This window comes from Panthera onca, chromosome E3, assembly GCF_046562875.1.
Source record: "Panthera onca isolate mPanOnc1 chromosome E3, mPanOnc1 haplotype 2, whole genome shotgun sequence".
In the NCBI taxonomy this organism is placed as follows: Eukaryota; Metazoa; Chordata; class Mammalia; order Carnivora; family Felidae; genus Panthera; species Panthera onca.
The window spans coordinates 20,072,351-20,090,830 of record NC_138354.1 but is presented as its reverse complement, the minus strand read 5'-3'; the positions used below and the strand labels follow the sequence as shown (position 1 = coordinate 20,090,830).

The following is an 18,480-nucleotide window of genomic DNA, read 5'->3' as shown; positions in this document are numbered from 1 at the left end:
AAAGCATCGTTTTCAGTCTCAACGAAAGGAAAGAATAACCGACCTCTGCATTGCTTGTGGAATAAATGATGTCGTTCATTTCTTGCATTTGTAGCCTGCTTAGGATTTCTTAGGTATTTTTGCATTATTTCGTATTATTTAACATAACATCTAACATATGAATCTTGTTTTCTAATATAACAATTTTAAGTCTATACATTTTCCTCCGAGCACTGCTTTGTCCTTGTCCTACAAATTTTGCTGTGTATAGTGTCTTCATTGTCATTTCTCTTTCTTTCTTTCTTTCTTTCTTTCTTTCTTTCTTTCTTTCACATTTATTTATTTTTGAGAGACATATAGAGACAGAGCATGAGCAGGGGAGGGGCAGAGAGAGGGGGAGACACAGAATCCGAAGCCGGCTCCAGGCTCCGAGCTTGTCAGAGGGGTTCGGACTCACAAACCGTGAGATCATGACCTCAGCCGAAATGGAGTCGGTCGCTTAACCAACTGAGCCACCCAGGCGCCCCTTCCTTGTCATTTATCTCTAACTGGTTTGTGATTGGGGGTGGAGAGGGTTCCTCAAAGTTTCTAGGCGGCTGGCAGCATTGTTCGTTACTTTGTCTCTATCCCCTCATCCCTGCGCAGTTTCCTACAACCAGCCCCTGCTCTGGGCAGGCCTGGGTGAGGCACACTAATGCCAAGAGGTTTGCCAAGTGCCTCACGGCCAAGGAAACAGGCAGTGCCCTTCTGCCTCCACGGCCCCTGCCCTTTCCCTTACGTCACCACTCCCTAAGGCAAGGATAGATTTATTTCTTCATAATGATAGATGTTTGAGACCGAACTCCAAGGCGCTTCATAAATAAATTTAGCTTTGAATGAAAATTAGTAAAAGACAATCCAAGGTTCAATGGGACAGTAAGAAAGTACCAAAAACTAAACACCACACGGGTATTTGAAGCATATAATATGTGACTCAGATTTTCCTTGCCATAGTTTCTCCAGAATTGGTGTAGGGGAAGGTGATTTTAAAAATACACGGTGTGGACCCTAAAGGTCACTTTATTCTGGAAAGCTTGTGACCCAAGAGCCACCAGTTTTGAGGCGTGGGCTGGCAAGCCCCAGGTTTGGCCTCTCGAAGCCTGTTGCACCTGTAATGTCTTCTAAAATGGCTGTTTTTGTTGCCAGATTAGAAATTCCGTGAGAACAGATACTCTGTCCGCCTGGTTCATTCCTCTATCCCTAATATTTAGCAGTCAGACGCACTTACTGGGATAAGCGTAGTCAACAATAAATATTCGTCGAATAAACGAGTGAGTGAAAAGAAAAACAAATGAGTCGATTAACCCCTTGAGGCGGGGTAAAAACCCTTTCTGGGCCAGGCAGATGAATATAAATCTGGTTCGTATAAGGCAGTAGGCGTGAGTGGGAATTATTACAACTAACTGTGTGGGCCAGACTTCGAGCGTTCCAGATCCCAATTTTATAACTCTGCCAACCAAGTGAGAGACACTGCTGGGGGGAGGGGGGGGGGGGCAGGGGGACTGGCTGCAGGTCAGTGACCTCCACCCCAGAGTCTGTTGCTTCTCCTCGAAAACCGTCAGCGTATCTGTTGCGGCTTCGTGGTCTAAACGTCCGATCTTCTCGTAGGCAAAGTCAGTAGGGTCTGAGACACAAAGGTGAGCGTGCTGTCATCTCAATTTGAAATTTTCTGGAAAAGCAAGACCTCTGGAAAAGCAATCACGGAGCACTGATTCATAGCTATTATCTCATTGCGACCCTTCAGCAACCTTGTCAGCTCGCCAGGCCGCATTTTCCCACATCAGCAGGGTGGGCGTGGGGGGTGCTTTTGGCCCAGAGTCTTGCCGGGGGACACAGGGTGGCTGGAGTCAGGCCCAGAACCCCCGGCCCAGAACCTAGACCCAGCCGTTCCCTTTTCTGAGTGTCGTGAGAGGTTTAATGCTTCATCCACGAGCACTTAGCACGCACTTCAACATGTTTAGTGGCCTCAAGGCAGCTTTGTGTGAAAAGCTCTTACAGGCGTCTGTCATGCAAACCAGGGGACAGCCACTGAGCACCTCGCTTTCATCCCGCTCGAGGGACCACTTGCTTCCGACGCGTTGGTACCGGGCAGGGAATAAACACGGGCACGTGGTGAAGAGCCCAGACTTTGGAGTCAAGACGGTCATTCATTCAAACGGGCCCTGCCATTGGCTGGCTGCGTGACCTCGCCCTGGTACTTAGATAGGTGCCCTGAGCCTATAAGATAAGGGCACCCAGCGGGATGGTGAGGGGCAGCAATGAGACAAGGTGCGTAGAGAGGTTATCTTGGTGGCCCGTATGAAACAAAAGCTTCGTAATTCGTAGCTGCTACTGCTGTTGATGTTACAGTTATGGTCACTATTACGGCAAACATTTCACGTTTTGTGGCGCCCGGGTTCCCTCTCTTCCTAGCCCAGCAGAAGGAGGCCGATCAGGCACGTGAGGCACTAATCCACTGACCGTCAAACCCCTGCCACGTTTTAGCTGGTGGTCTGGTGTCTCTTCCTTCCTCCGCCTCGCCCCTGGCTCTCCAGAGAGGAGGAGACCGATTTGTTCTCCACCCGTGGTGTTTACCGCCTGGCCTCTGTACAGAGGGCTTTCTGTCGCAAGGGTGTGAACTTAACATTTTCAACAGCGAACGCTGAGGGGCGCCTGGCTGGCTCAGTCAGTGAAGAGTCCCACCCTGTTTCGGCTCAGGGTTTGTGAGTTCGAGCCCCAGGTCGGGCTCTGTGCTGGCAACACGGAGCCTGCTTGGGATTCTCTCTCTGTCCCTCTCTCTCTCTACCCCTCCCACTCCGCCCCTCCCCTGCTCTCTCCTCTCTGGCTCTCTCTCTCCCAAAAATAAATAAATAAAAACTTACAAAAACTTTTCAACACTGAACGCCGAAATCACAAGATCGTAAAGCAAAGCCCTACAGTTAGTGTTCACAGAGGAATTTCTGGATGACAGCTTCAAAGCAACCAGTAGATCCCCCTCCATGGTATGCGTTTGAAGTATGGGCAGGTTGGCTTTCAAAGCGACCAGTTCAAGGTCTTCATCTTTCCAGATGGAAAGGTTTTGAACGGCTTTCCCGGGGGAGCATTGCTACTTACTCTGTCTCCCCTTTGCCCTGGAACAGATGGTTTTGAATCACGTGGGCATCATAAGAGCATAGGTTCCTAAAGTTGGCTCATCCAGTGCGAGCAAGTGTGTTATTTTCCTTTGTGAAGAAGATACCAGCTGTGCAGAATCTAGGCTTCTTTTTCCTATGTATTTTGTAAATACAATTATGGCGTTGAAAGTTGCACTAATTTAACAAAAGCAAAAAACCAAATTGAAATGGGAGGAATTATTGAATTCAAATTTCTTTTTTTTCTTTTAATGTTTATTTATTTTTGAGAGAGAGAGAGAGCGAGCATGCTCTGCATGAGCAGGGGAGGGGCAAAGAGAGAGAGAGACAGAGAGACAGAGGATCCAAAGCAGGGTCTGTGCCAACAGCAGAGAGCCCGACGTGGGGACTGAACTCACAAACCGTGAGATCATGACCTGAGTTGAAGTCGAACACTTAACCAACTGAGCCACGCAGGCACCCCAAAATTCAAATTTCTTGATCACAAGAGGTTTTTAAAAATATCTCATCAGGGGGCACCTGGGTGGCTCAGTCGGTTAAGCATCTGACTCTTGATTTCGGCTCAGGTCGTGATTTCATGGTTCGTGAGTTCAAGCCCTGCATCAGGTTTTGCACTCACAGTGTGGACCTTGCTTGGGATTCTCTCTTCCTGTCTTCCTGCCTCTCCCTCTCTTTCTCTCAAAATAAATAAACATTTTTTAAAAATTTAAAAATATTTCATCGGTTTAATAAATTACGAAAAAAAAAAATTTACAGGTTAGAGTTGCCATTTTTAAAAACTCTGTGTTTCCATTTAAGATGGATTTGAAGGGGCACCCGGGTGGCTTAGTTGGTTAAGCGCCAGACTTCAGCTCAGGTCATGATCTCACGGTTCATGGGTTTGAGCCCCGTGTCGGGCTCTGTGCTGACAGCTCGGAGCCTGGAGCTGGCTTCAGATTCTGTGTCTTCCTCTCTCTCTGTCCCCCTACCCGCCCCCGCCCCACGCTCATGCTCTCTCTCAGTCTCTCAAAAATAAATAAACATTAAAAAAAATTAAAAAAAAAAAAAAGATGGATTTGAAATGACTGGCTGGAAAATGAGGTCGGGGGTCCGCCCACACTGCCTGCTGTCTTCTGGCTTTTGTTAGCCAAGCTAAGGCCTTAGGTTTAGAGCATTGCATTCTGTTCCATGACCCAAGTGTGCGTAATTGTCTAGTATTTATTTGGTCTCTAAATGGCTTCCGTGTTTACCGTCAGATGTTTTACCACAGATTCTCCAACTCCATGTTGTTTATTTTGATTTCACCGTGCATTGTTTGGATTTTGTTCTGGGAGGTTTGTTGTTTTTTTTTTTTTTCCTGAGAAAGGCTCGGGAGTGCTATATTCCCTGAGTTTCTTCCTGTTAGAATTGGTGGCCTGCTTTTCTTTTCTTTCTTTCTTTCTTTCTTTCTTTCTTTCTTTCTTTCTTTCTTTCTCTTTCCTTCTTTCCTTCCTTCCTTCCTTCCTTCCTTCCTTCCTTCCTTCCTTCCTTCCTTTTTTCTTTATTTATGAGAGACACAGAGAGAGAGAGAGAGCACCCGAGTAAGGGAGAGGGGCAGAGGAAGAGAGACGGAATCCTAAGCAGGCTTCCTGCTCAGTGCAGAGCCCGACGCGGGCTCAGTCCCATGACCCTGGGATCATGATCAAAATCAAGAATCAGACGCTCAACTGACTGAGCCACCCAGGCGCCCCGATGGTCTGTTGTTCTGAAATCTGGTCCATTTGGTCTGTCATCTTCCGGAGTTAGGTGCTGCTGCTTTTCTGAGTCACTCTTTGGAGGGGACAAGATTTGGTCCGGGATGGAGAGCAGCTCCTTTTCGGACAACTGGCTGTCCAGGGTCCTCTACCCCACTCTCTCTACCATTCCTGTGGGGAATTTACCTATTTGCCAGAGTGACGGACAGGATTTAAACATAAATATAAATATATCATTTTCTCCTAATTACAAAGTTGGAAACGTGCTTATAATAATAAAAAAAAAACTGAAAATAAGTAGGGGCTCCTGGGTGGCTTAGTCGGTTGAGCATCCAACTCTTGATTTCAGTTCAGGTCGTGATCTCATAGTCATGGGTTTGAGCCCCTGTGTTGGGCTCTGCGCTAAGCGTGGAGCCTGCTTGGGATTCTCTCTCTCCCTCTCTCTCTGCCCCTCCCCTGTTCAGACTCTCTCTCTCAAAAATAAATAAATAAACATAAAAAAAAAAGTAAAACAAAATGGAGAAGAAAGTTCCCATAATGCCACCCCCAGAGAGAACACTGTTAGTAATTTGGTGACTATTTTTCCAGACTTTTTTAGGATTTTTTTTTTTAATTTTTGAGAGAGAGAGAGAGAGACAGAGTGTGAACAGAGGAAGGGGCAGAGAGAGAGAGAGAGAGAGAGAGAGAGAGAGAGAGAGAGGGAGACACAGAATCCAAAACAGGCTCCAGGCTCCGAGCTGTCAGCACAGAGCCTGACGCGGGGCTCGAACTCACAAACCGCGAGATCGTGACCTGAGCCGAGGTCGGGCGCTTAACCGACCGAGCCACCCAGGCGCCCCTATTTTTCCAGACTGTTTGTAGGCATATTTGCACACGTGCACAGAAACCATTTTTTTTCAATTGGACGTATCCTACCTGTGAATCTTTTGACATGCTTGGTTTTGCTTAAACCTATGTCTTCCTATCTTTCTGAGTAAGGGCGCGAGAGCTACCTCGTTTTCTGTGGTGGCTGCTCAGGGCTCCGTTGGTGCCACTCGATGCACCATTGAACCTACCTCTTCTCGTTGCACATTGAGCTCCTTCTCCATTGTCAAGGATCCCTCAAGATCATTCTCTATTATCAAGGATCCCTCCATGACCTTCGTATATTAGGACTGAGGGATAATTCTCAGAGAGATTTGGTCAAAGGGTGTATATACCCTGTTCATTTCTAGCCCATCGTTTGTCATCTCTGCCTCCAAAACGCATCTCCAAATGCACCTGCTGTCCCCACCTCCGCAGCCACCTCCGCCTTCCCCCACTTCTGCTGTACCTGTGTGCCCTGTTTCCATCCTGGCCCCACCTCTCAAATTCCACTCGGTACCCAAGAGCCATAGTGATCTGGTTTTTTTTTTTAATTTTATTTATTTTTATTTGAGAGAGAGAGAACACGAGCAGGGGAGGCGCAGAGAGAGAGAGAGAGGGAGAAAGTGAATCCCAAGCAGGCTCCACACTGTCAGCACAGAGCCTCATGCTTCCTGACCGTAGAATTTGGAGAGTGGGAAGCCTGCTTGTATTGCGTCCTTCCTCTCTTCCGTTTGGTACCAGCTGCCAGTGTTTGCACTGGTATGCCATTCTCAAAAACCATATGGTCTCCTATGTACGTCTCTAGGATTCCCTCCATTAGACAAGAGGTTGCTTCACAGATCTCTCCTGGAGAATTTCCCTCTATTCCTGGCTTCTGCTGAGATGTCTCCAAGGATCCATGAGTCCCATGTCTCGAGAGAACCCTCAGCATGATTGAATACTCCAAACTTTGGATCCTTTTCCAGTAACTAGCGAAAGGTTGTCCAGCCATGCTCAGGCTTCTCTCCCGAGCGTGTTTTTCTGACCGTGAATCTCCTCATTTTAGCATCCTTTGCAACCTAGATAGGCTGAGAGTTTCCCACATCATCAAATCTCCGTTCCACGCACTACTTCTCACATAGCCGTAGACACAGTTCGGCTAAGATCCTGCCGCTACGTCATGGGACTCCCCCTCCCCTAGTTTCCGTAACATGCTCCTTATTTCCCGAGTCCCCACAAGCAGCACATTTGGTGTCCATTATATTTCTACTGTCGGGTATTTTTACAATGGTTTATCTAAGATGGTCAAAGTATTCTAGCTAAATCTTAGGACGTCTTAGGTGCTTCTAAACATCCTTCAGTACATAGGATAGCCCCCCCCACAACTCTTATAGCCCCCCCCCACAACTCTCTGCCAGACATTTTACCGTCTGGAATTTCAGGATCATTTGGAGGCCTTTGGGATCTCGTATTCAAAGTATGGTCCCTGGACCAGCAGCATTAACATCACCTCGTTAGAAGCGCATCTCCTGGGGCCTCATTCAGGACCCACCGAATCGGAGACGCTGATGTGGGGGGAGGTGGGACCCCACAGTCTGTTTACAGGAGCCCCAAACCAGAACACTTGTGACGCACACCCGCGCACACACACGTACACTCTTAGTGACATCCCAGGCGTGTGACCACAATTCATACTGTAATTACCGCCCTGCTGGAGAGTGGCTCATTTGTCCCTTTCGTATCTTCCGAGCGACGCCAACACGTGTGTCAAGATGATTTTGGTAAATGTTCGTTTGCTGGGAATAGTCCCTCGGTTCTAATGATCCATTTTCAGATGAGTTCTCCTCAAAGTAACATATTTCATTTTTTGCCTCTCTTCTTGACTTTTGGCAGGAGCTAAGAAAAAGCCTGGAACTTAGTGTAAATCTACAAAGGAAACAAAAAGATGGTTCCAGCGAGGAGTATGACTCTATCGAAGAAGATGTGCTCTCGGAGCCAGAGCCCGAGGAGCAGGTGCTGGGGGGCCACCGCAGAGATGACCCCGCCCCTTCCAGTGGGGACTCGGTGCAGAAGGACGTTCCCAAGGACCAGGAGATGGAAGGACGCCCTCCCCGGGGCCCAGACCCCCTCGTGGTGCTGGAATTTAACCCAGCTTCCAAAAGTGAGCTCTGCCTTATGTGGCATTTCTTTGCCTTTGGTGGCTCTGGGCCTAAGAGCAGGACTTGTATTTCCAGCAGGGCTTCAGGAGTTCGGTCTTGGGCAGACCGTCTCGCAGGCCAGGGAGGTATGTCCATCTGGTCTGTCTGCTGATCGCAAGACACAAAGGCTCCCAGAGGCCTACAGATGACCCTGAAATCCCAAACAGCAGGTGTCTGGCAGCTACTTTTGGGGGACTAGCCTGTGCATTGTAGGAAGTATAATAGGGTCTGCATGCCAACTGGCTAATGCATACTGGCTTCAGCAAAAGGGACTAGATTGGCTTGGTGAGCGGAGGAGACCAGGGCTGTCATAGGACTCTTGGCCCCTCCTCCCCGCCCCCCCCACCCCCCCCCCCCGCTTCTCTCTCCTCCACTTCCTCCCTCTCGTCTCTGCCTTCATTTGTCCTGAGACCCTTCTGAGGTGGGCTCTTCACATAACTGACACAGAAATGAGACACTGGCTTTATGCCTCCCTCAGAAAATGGATTTTTCTTCCCAAAAGCTCCAGTGCAGGTCCCAGGCCTGGCTCTTGAACCCACATCGGGTCACATCTCTGAACTAGTCACTGTGGCTCTGATGGACCAGGTCCAGCCAATAAGGCCTTGGGTGCGGTCACTGCCAGCCAAACCACATGGACAGGTAGTTTCCAAAGGGAAAGTCAAGGTAAATCTGAGGAAGGAAGGAAGCGTGCAGGACAGACAGAAACAGCGGCTGTCCACGAGGGGAGGTTTTCCAGAAAGGACCCTGGAAAATTGAGTAGAGAAAACAATTGATGGGGGGGCAGGGAGGGGCCTACCTGCCACAGTCCCCGTGCCCAGGCCCGAGCTGGCTTGGTCTGTGCCCATCTTCCCTCTCCATTCTGAGCACATCCTTCTCCAAGCCGGCTGTGCCACATGCTCTGAACCAAATATCAAGGCCAACCAGCTGGGAAGCGTGAGTGACCCTCAGGGAAGAGGAACAAGGGAATGTTTGAAATCAGACAGAGTGTATCAGTCTGCTCGTGCCGCGTAACAAAGTACCACAGATGCGCCAGGAGCTTAAACAGCAACAGACACTTATTTTCTTACAGTGCTGGAGGCTGGAAGTCCAAGGTCAGGCTGCCAGCAGGTTGTTTTCTCCTTCAGCCTCTCTCTTTGGCTTGGACATGGGCATCTCCTCCCTTGTGGCCTCACCTGGTCTGCCCTCTGTGTGTGCCTGTGTGTCCTCATCTCTTCTCCTTACAAGGACACCAGGCAGATTGCGCCAGCGACTCATTTTTCCTCACTAACCCCTTTAGAGACCCTGTCTCCAAATACAGTCACAGTCTGAGGTCCTGGGGATTGGGACTTGAACATATGGGTTGTTGCTTTTTCTTTTAATTAATTAATTAAATAATTAATTTTTGAGAGAGAGAGAGAGAGAGACCGACCAGGGGAGAGGCAGAGAGAGAGCGGGAGAGCGAGAATCCCAACCGGGCTCCGCGCTGTCAGCGCAGAGCCCAAAGCAGGGCTCAGACTCATGAACCGTGAGATCGTGCCCTGAGCCGAATCCCGGAGTCAGACGCTTAACCCACTCGAACCACCCAGGCGCCCCTTGAACATACGAGTTTTGGGGAGACATGATAACAGGCAGCCCTGGAAAAACCCACACCCGGTGGTTGTTGCTTCCAGAGAGCGAACATTTGTCCCTCAGGCGTGCTCTCATTGTGTGCTCTCACCTCCAAACCTTTGCTTGGGCCGCTCCCTCTGTCTAGATTACCACATCTTCCTTCCACCCCGAAGCCTGAAACCTGGCTCCCTGCTTTCCCCTCAAGACTCAGCTCCGGGGCTGCTTCTTCCAGGAAGCCTCCTTTGCCCTCCTGGCCCCGGCCAGGCAGCTCAGTGCCTTCTCTGCTCCCACAGTATCATCATGGTGCTGGCCTTGCCCCGGACTCCCAGGGGTCTCTCTCCCTCTCTGGCCTGTGAGCTCTGCCAGGGCACAGATCAGCGCTTCCCCTCCGTTGCCTCCCCAGCGGACAGCACTCATCTGGCACGTTCAAGCCACCCGGGAAATTGGTGTCAAACGCATGAAAGCTTTATGCCCACCCGCTGGAGTACCCCGCGGTGGGGGAAATGTTAACATACTCGTGAGACGCGCTGGGGCCGCGACCAGTGGCTTGCGTTTTCTCCAAGGAGTGACGAGGGAGGGGGAGGGCTGTAAGGAGACTGAGCGAGCCCCCCTGTCCTGGAAACAGAGGGCACGATAGTCACTTGTGGGGTGAAGGACCAGGCCACAGACAGCTGGACCCCTGGCACCGTTTTGCGAGTGATGCTGGAGCGTGAAACAAAAAGAGAGAGAACTTCACTCTCTTGACATTTGTTTTCGAACAATTAGATTGTTTGGCAGGCCCCACGCTGGCCGCGGGGATGTCTGCCCTGGGCGGGGGCTGCTTCATCTGGAGCCACAGAGGGCTGATGCCTGCCTCCTAGGGATGTTCTCCCTAGTGATTCTCCCTAGTGATTCCCCAGCAGGAGAACCCACTCACAGAGAGGAGCAGGCAGAGGTTGAGGGGCCTGTCGCAGGGTCGCCCCAGACCCCAGCGTGGGATTGGAGTTCTGAACTAATCCCGAGCATTTACTCAAAACCAGTCAATAGTGTCCGGAAAAGACGTGCTTGGTTCTGGGCTGTTCGTTCCTTTTTTTTCCACCGGACGCATATCACGCCCCAGGCACTGTGCTGGAACAAAAGAGGCCCCGGTCCCTTCTCCCGTGGCCCTTAATCCTAGCAAGGAGAACAAACACACACACACATACACCACAGTGATAACAACTGCCAGCATTTGCAGAATTCTTACTAACATGTGCCAAGCACTGTTCCAAGGACGCGAAGTCCTTACCACAACACCAAGGCAAGTCCTGTCATTGTACCTGCTTTACCTATCGGGAAACGGAAGCACGGAGCGGTCAGATCACTTGCCCGAGGTCACACAGCTAGGGAGGGGCAGAGTGGGGTTGAGCCTGTAGGCGTCAGAGCCCAGAGCCTGAGCTCTTAATCACTAGGCTAAATAAATAAACCAGATCAAGTTATAAAGCAATAGTTGGGCTTTGAGGAGTCAAAGCCCTCTTTTCCCTCCTAATTGAAACAAATGAGAGATGGGTTTGGGAATCTGCTAGAAGGAGAGCAAATGATCCACCTTTCCAACTGAGAAGAGCCGCATTGCTGGCCACTCAGTGCTGCCCGCTAAAGTAGACAGACCCTGATCCCAGATGTGGGCAGAGCTGGGCAACTAATGCCACCAGTGTGATGGCAGGGGCGGGGGCGGGGGAGTGGGGCGCGTGTGCCCTGAGGGCGAGCCCACTGGAGGAACGAAGAGAGTGGCTGGGTTGAGCTCTGATGGCTTCCTGCCCTCCCTGTCCCCCTCCATGTGTCCTCTTGTCCGTGAGGGCCAGCGCGGGAGTGGCACAGAGAAAAACAGAAGTTGTTTTTCCCCAAACTGGAAAGGTGAAGCCAAATCATGGGCCAGCTTAAGAATTCAGGTAGGAGGAGAGCACGGTGCCCTCAAGAGCCTGGAACGTTGTCAAGATTATAAAACAGGACTCTGGTTGGGGGCTGGGGGTCAGAGAAGGACCTTGTGGGCTGGAAGGGTCAGAGGAGCCTTGTCAGAGGAGACCGTGGTGAAGCTGGGACGGGAATGAGGAGGGAGCAGCTGTGGGAACAGCATTCCAGGGGCAGGGGGTAGCAGGTGCAAAGGGTTCGAAGAGGGAACGAACTTGGCACACCCGAGGACAGAGAAAGGGCCGGTGCGGCTGGAGCCAAGCGAGCATGTAGGGAGCGAGGTTCATGAGGAGGCTGGTGGGGGTCCCAGGCCACCTTCCATGAAGACTCAAGGGGGTTCTGGATCCTTTGGAGCCCTAGAAAATATCCTCGTGTAGACTTTCGATAGATAAGGCAGGCCTGGGGGCCACAGTTTCTGGAAGGTCATCTTATCCAGAGGAGGCGGTGGTAGACGGGGATTAACGTGGTTCAGGGCAGGGCTCCAAGCCAGGCGGGCCTGGTGAAAACCTGCTTCCATCGCTCCCTGGCTCTGTGACCTTGGGCCAACAACCTGAACGTCAGAGCCCTATTCTGTAATAGTATGTATTAGTCCTCTGTCGCTGCTGTAACAAATCATGACGAACTCGGTGGCCCGACACAACACAGATTTATTATCTTATAGTTCTATAGGCCAGAACTTTGACATCAGCTCACTGGGCTAAAACCACGGTATCCGCAAGGCTGTGAGCTTTCTGGAGGCTCTCGGGGAAAACCCCTCTTGCCTTTTCCAGCTTCCAGAGGCTTCTGCATTCCTTGGCTCAGGGTCCCTCCCTCCACCTCCAGAGCCAGCAAGGTCAAGTCTCTCTGTACCTTTCTTCCAGATCCTGTCTCCCTCTCGCCCTCCTTGTGTGCCACCCTCTTCTCTGTGCCTGTGCAAGTGCTTGGGTCTGTTTTATTGTGGTCAGGTACACACGGCACAGATTTACCAAAGTCACCATTAAGAGCACCATTTGGTGTTATTAAGGACAGTCACCATGACCACGATCTAGCTCCACAAGTTTTTCATCGTCCCAAACTGAAACTCTGTCCCTCTTCTACTTTTAAGGACCCTTGTGGCTTCCATTGGATCCACTGGGATAACCCAAAATGATCTCCCTAGTTTCGAGTCGGCTGATCAGCACTGTTGATTCCCCTTTGCCCTGTGACCTTGTGTCAAGGCATCTTTGGGCGCCTCCCATCCACCCTGTGCGATGTCTGGGGAGGGACCTGTCCCCGCAGCTGAGCACTCAGGGGCCTGACCTCAGTCAGTGCTGGCTGTCGCTGTTAGCAGCAGCTGCATATTTTCGGCATGTGGGGAGACAGTCTTGTGGTCATTTGCCCCGTCCCTTCTTTGTCTTGTCCCCTGTCCTGAATGTCATTCGTTGGGTCCTGCATTTCAGGCCAGCCAGGGAGCAGCGAGTTCAGAAGTGTATAGAGAAACACATGTCCTTCATCAAGTCCACAGCGGAGGGTGGAGAGGTTGGTGCGGGACACCCCGCACCTTCTGAGCCCCCAAGAATCCCATGGGGCCCTGGATTCTGGGACTCCCTCTCCTCTGGGCCCCCCTGAGGCCCCCGGGATCGCTCTGCTGGGACTCCGATTACATGGCACTTCAGCAGACAGTTCCCGGGTTTCCTGTCTTCCCAGGTCAGGAAGTCCCGAATCCTGGGACCTTGACTGATCTCCCTGCCGGCAGGGTCTGTTTTCCTCAGCCGCCAGCCTTGCTGGCCTGCAAAGCTGGCCTTCTGCCCGCTGGTCCCAAGCACGTTCTCTCGAGCTCTTAAATCTGCGCTGGACAGAGGCTCTTAGCGCCATTTCCCCTGAGCTGGAGCCATTTGCAGACCTTCTGAAGTCACAGGGGGTTTTTTTGGTTTTTGTTTTTTTGTGCATTTTTGTTTGTTTGGTTTTTGCCATCGCCACAAACCTCCTGTACTGTTTTAGCTGTTGTTTAAATCAGCACCTTTTCTTTCTCCATCTCCCTCTGTTTCTTCCCCCCTGCCCTTCCTTTCTCTTTCTTTCCTTTCTTTAATGATTTTCAGATTGTTCTAAGCAATGATATTAATGAAATCAAGGGGTCGATAGGCTGGTTACATATTTTTTCCATGCAGGTTCAGTTAAATAATCGCTTAAAAAACATTTGCCTGCACGGCCTCTGGCATCGTTTCCTGTTCTGCCCGCGGTACAGGCACCCTACTTTGGGAAACGTTGACTTCAAAGCACGGCCTGTGTGCCTTTCACCGTTTGCACATTCTGTTCCCTGTGTCTGGAATGCCCCATCTCCGTGCCTCTGGTAACCTGTCAGGGCTCTCCTCTCTGTCTGCTGCATGCCTGCCGGCCACATGCTCCCAGCTGCGTGGCCCCTCTGTGACCCTGGTGCTGGAACCTTCTTCTGTCCCAGAAATGTTAAAATCTGAAAACCTACACCTAGAACGTGTCCTAGAAAGTTTCATTTATTTGCCAGGATGCGCCGCATAATTCACATCTCCATTCCAAACTAGCGTGCCGCCTGGCACAGGGTAGGGGTTCAGCAAGTATTTGTCGAATGAATAAGTGAACGAACCAACAGATACCCAAGCAGAAAGCCCCGCTCTGCTAGCGCTCCACGTTTGACATATAAACCGCTGTTTTCCTGCAGGTAGTAAGAAGGAGAGGAATTTGTCTGCTAAGCGGAAGGACAACGCTGAGGTTTTCATTCCCAGCAGACCTGAGTTGAACCTGAACCCCCAGCCCTCTGCTGTGTTCCCAGACCAGGAGAAGGCATGTTCAAGTAAGAGTTCTGGCAGCCTCTGAGCAGGACTGGGGCTGGGCCTGGGGCACTCTCACTGGGATGCCGTGATAGAGCAGTCTTTGCTGTGTTACCCTCTTTGTCAAGGCCTGAGCTCACCTTTCCTAATTGTGTTGTTAGTCAAGGTCTCCAGAGAAACAGAACCGAGAGAGAGAGAGAGAGAGAGGGAGAGAGAGAGAGAGAGAGTGTGTGTGTGTGTGTGTGTGTGTGTGTGTTTGTGTGTCAAAGTCCAATCTGCAGGCTGGCTTAGCAGAACCAGGAAGAGCCAGTCTTCCAGTACACAGGCCATCGCACCGGAAGGGTCGAAGTTGCCTGATGAAGTCCAGAGGCCGTCTTCTGGAGAATTCTCTCTTACTTGGGAGAGGGTCAGTCCTTTCTGTTCAATCCAGGCCGCTCAACTGATTGGATGGGGCCCACCCACATCATGGAGGGTAATCTGCTTCATTCTCCAACTGAAATGTTAACCTCATCCCGAAACGCCTTTCGGAAACCAGAGTAGTGTCTAACGAAATATCTGGGCTCCCTGTGGCCCAGTTGAATAGACACATTAAGTCAACCATCACAGCCACTTGCTCATTCTATAACCAAGATGCGGTTCTAGAAGAAAACCTATTTCAGCTTTGGCTTTGCTTTTAAATTGTTGTTATTTTCTACTTCATATGGATCATGATACATGCCAATGGTGCTAAATTCCAATAGTACAGAAGAGGTTATGGTGAAGTCAGCCTGTTGCTCTTCTAATGGAGACGGGAGGTCACGCTCATTGAGCACTTCCTGTGAGCCGGCCACCGCTGTCAGCTGTGTTATGTCATTCGTAATAAATTATGATCCTTATACATAGCCTCTGAGGGAGGCCCACAGATTGTCCCCATTTCACAGAGGAGGGGCTGAGGCCCAGAGCAGGCGATCAGTCACACGGCTGGGAAGTGGCCAGTGTAGGCCCCAAGCCCCAGTGGAGTGGCTCTGAGGAAGCCACTTGCTTCTGGTTTCTGGCATCCTGTGAATGCCAGAGAATTCAAGGCATGCTGGTGTCCCCAGGATTTGGAACCCTGGGGTGTCGCGGGCAAAATCCAGCTCCAGCCTGCCAGCCTTGCTTAAACAAGCAGTCTGTCTGAGCCAGGGGCCCTGATCTCTGTCGCTGTGGCATTCCGTCCACACCGGGGATGCCACGCAAGTTCCCTGGGCAAGTGGAACACCTCCCGGCTGGGGGATCCCCAGTGCTGGACATCCGCGTCCTACCTCCGCTCCCCACCCTGGAGCAAGGGAGCCAGGTTCTTACATACCCCTCCCCGGTGCCAGGGGAGCTGTGGGCAGAGGTTTGCCCGAGGGGCCGTGGGCAGGGCTGCACCCAGGCATTATCTGGTTAATTCTTACCACAGCCCGAAACCCACATTAATACAGAGCAAGGCATTTTAGGTAGCAACGTGATTTTGAAAAAGCGTCTTTGAGGGAAAGAGTCCGCATCAACCCGTGTAGTTAAAAAGTCCGACGGTGGTGGGATTTTTAGGCACAGCTGGATCCGGGTGATTAAAAGCAGCAGCCTGCCTCTGCCCATCTTCCACTTCAATGTTCTTTGTGCCCGTTGTGCCTGGGCAGGCTCTTAAGGGTGGTGAGATGGCCACCAGCAGCCCAGAGCCCACCAACACTGGCAGAAAGCAAGCCTGACCACCCACTAGCTCTGTGACCTCAGGCAGGTTACTTAACCTCTCTGGGCCTCATTCTTCGATTTGCAAACAGGGAGAAGAACCCCCCCATCTGAGGGTTGCTATCAGGATCAAAGAGCTGGAGAGATAGGCCACTTAGAGGGTCACCTGGCCGAGAACAAGTGCTCGGCAGGGCCATCAGGCACTGTTCCCACCGAGGCCAGCAAAGCCTTGGAGCTGCTGTCGCTCCCGGCTTGAGTCGGGGTGGTTCTATGAAGCAGACACTGGTGCTGTCCCCGGAGGCAGAGGCAGTGGGTGCCAGGCAGCAAATTCCAGGAAATCCCTGTGGATAGTGCTACCCCCTTCTCCCATTTCATAGGTGGGGAAACCAAGGTTGAGAACGCGGGAAGTTACTTGCCTGGAGTAACGGGAGAGCAAAGCCACGATTCACACCCAGGCTCCAGGGCTCGTGCTCTGGATGGCTGTGCCGGGCTGCTCCTCTGCCCTCCCCCCTCCCCCCACCCCGAGCTGGCTGGTCACAGAGGCGGCCTTACAGGCACCTGGGGGTGGGCCCTGACAAGTCTGGTGGTGACTCAGGCAGCGTTACAGCACAGGAGCCCTGGGTTGGGGGGTCAGGACAGTAGGCGGGGCTGGCAGCGAGCATCCTGGGAATGTGCCCTGGGCCATGGGCCGGGCCAGCAGGGGAGGCTGGGCCGTGGGGCCCAGGCCTGGGGCTGCAGGTCAGGGGCATGCTCCAGTCCAGTCCAGTCCAGCCCCGGATGGGGTTCTGGGTAAGGCAGCAGGTCATCTGTTGTCTTTTTGACCTCACCAGAAACCTGTGTGCTGAGCACCCACTATGTGCCGGCCCCTGATCCAGGCCTGGTGATCCAGTGAGCAACACACTTTTCCTGCTCTCTTGGTGTTGATATTTCGGTGGGTGGGGCTAGATAACAAACACGAAGATGGGTGGTAACAGCTACCACCAAGACAGCAACTGCACCAAGGCTGGCAGCGTGGTCAGAGGAGGCCTCTCCAAGGAGGGGGGACACGAGCTGAGACCTGGATGAGGTCTAGGACTAGCTCTTTGCAGAAGGGAAAGCCTGTGCAAAGGCCCTGAGGTAGGAAAGAGCTGCTCAGTTGGCTCAAGAATAAGAAAGAAGGCTGGAGGCCAGAGCGTGGCGGGTGAGGGGTCACAGAGGTGAGCAGGGGCCGGGGGAGGGACTTGGCACTGACCTGCTTTATATTTGAACAAGGTCCCTGTGGCTGCCACATGGAGTGTGGCTTGTTGGGAGCCAGGGTGGATGTGGGACTAGAGGATGGGGAAGGTGGTGGCTCGTCTCTGAGTCTTACCAGTGGCCGGATTCCTGACAGCAACCGAGGAGTCTGTTGTAAGCATGTAAGACTAGTTGTGACATTTATCCTGAACAACTGAGGGCAAGGAGCTGGGCGGTGGGGAGCCTGCCGTGATAGGACAGCAGAGCCGAGACTCGGCAGTGATGGGGGACTCCCTGGCTTGTCACTTGGCTGGTGCAGGTCCTGAGATCTAGCAAGGGAGCAAGGGAGACCTAAGTAAGCCAGGCCGCTGGATCTGGACAGGTAGTATTTAGTGCTAAGCCCACTGCAGGAAGGCTGGGTCTGATCTGTGTCCTGCCTCAGCGGGGAGTGACCCCGAACCACAACCAGACAGAGGCTGCGGGTGGTGGAGTTGTGTGCGTCCTACCCACACGAAGAGCCAGAATCCAGTGGGCGGAGTTGGGACCAGGCTGGCTCCTGGGACTTCTTGGCAAAAGCCAGAGCCTAGAAAGATGCTTGCATTGGGGGGGACCCGAGGAAGGTAGACGTGGAAAGGGAATCACCGCAGAAGTGATATGTTGACAAGGGCATGCCAAGGTCATAGCCGCCGATGGGGCTGGAGATGCCATATTTGTAAATAGGTCTTTCGAGATGTAGTCGACAGGGGTGAAGAGTCAGATGTAACATGTAAGATGTCAGAAAAACGTGGTGAGTTTTGGATCTATCTGCTTTGGTTGGATGAAGGACCAAGAAGCTGGGAAGGAGAGAGAGAGAGGGGGGCCAGGGGACGAGATAAGGGCCCCGTCAGCTCTTGCAGGGCCAACAGCACGTGGAGGGTGCAGATGGTAAATCCCGCGTGATGCTGTTTCTCCGACACCCAAACTGGCTCCGTTAACCGCAGCTTCAGGAAACAAAAGTCTGGTCTGTCCTGCTGGGCTCACCGGGACTCCCCTCCCTCATGCGTGTGCCGCGATCACTAGATGTCCCGCGTCTGGGTAATAAAGCGAAAAGCCGGCATTTACAAAGCACTGAGCCGAAAGCGGCATGTTTTACAACACGCACGTCATCTTGCGTGTCATCATCTAAACCACCCCGGGCGGCGGATGCTGTCAGCAACACCATTTTACAGAGGAGACCAAGGCACAGAGAGGTTGAGGAGTCTGTCCAAAGTCACACAGCCAGCGAGTGGCGAGACCAGTGCTTGAAAACCTGGCTTCAGAGTCTGTTTTCTTAGCCACGCCACTGCATGGCCCCTCGCGTGCCCGCTAAAATGTGACTCGCTTACGACGTACCCACGTCGGGCCGGTCCGAACCAAAAACAAGCCTGAAATCACAGAACTGAGTCACAGGAGATATTTTTTTTTT

General features: G+C 51.9%; 1 protein-coding gene across 3 annotated transcripts in view; it reads left to right on the top strand.

Annotated features, from left to right (window-relative positions):
* KATNIP (katanin interacting protein) overlaps positions 1-18,480 on the top strand; it is a 192,178-nt gene that overhangs the window by 89,448 nt on the left and 84,250 nt on the right. For all 3 annotated transcript variants that reach the window (XM_078440439.2, XM_078440440.2, XM_078440441.2), the window contains 2 exons: positions 7,559-7,826; positions 14,030-14,161. In XM_078440439.2, coding sequence (XP_078296565.2) covers positions 7,559-7,826; positions 14,030-14,161 — 400 coding nt within the window. The remainder of the gene's footprint in view (positions 1-7,558; positions 7,827-14,029; positions 14,162-18,480) is intronic.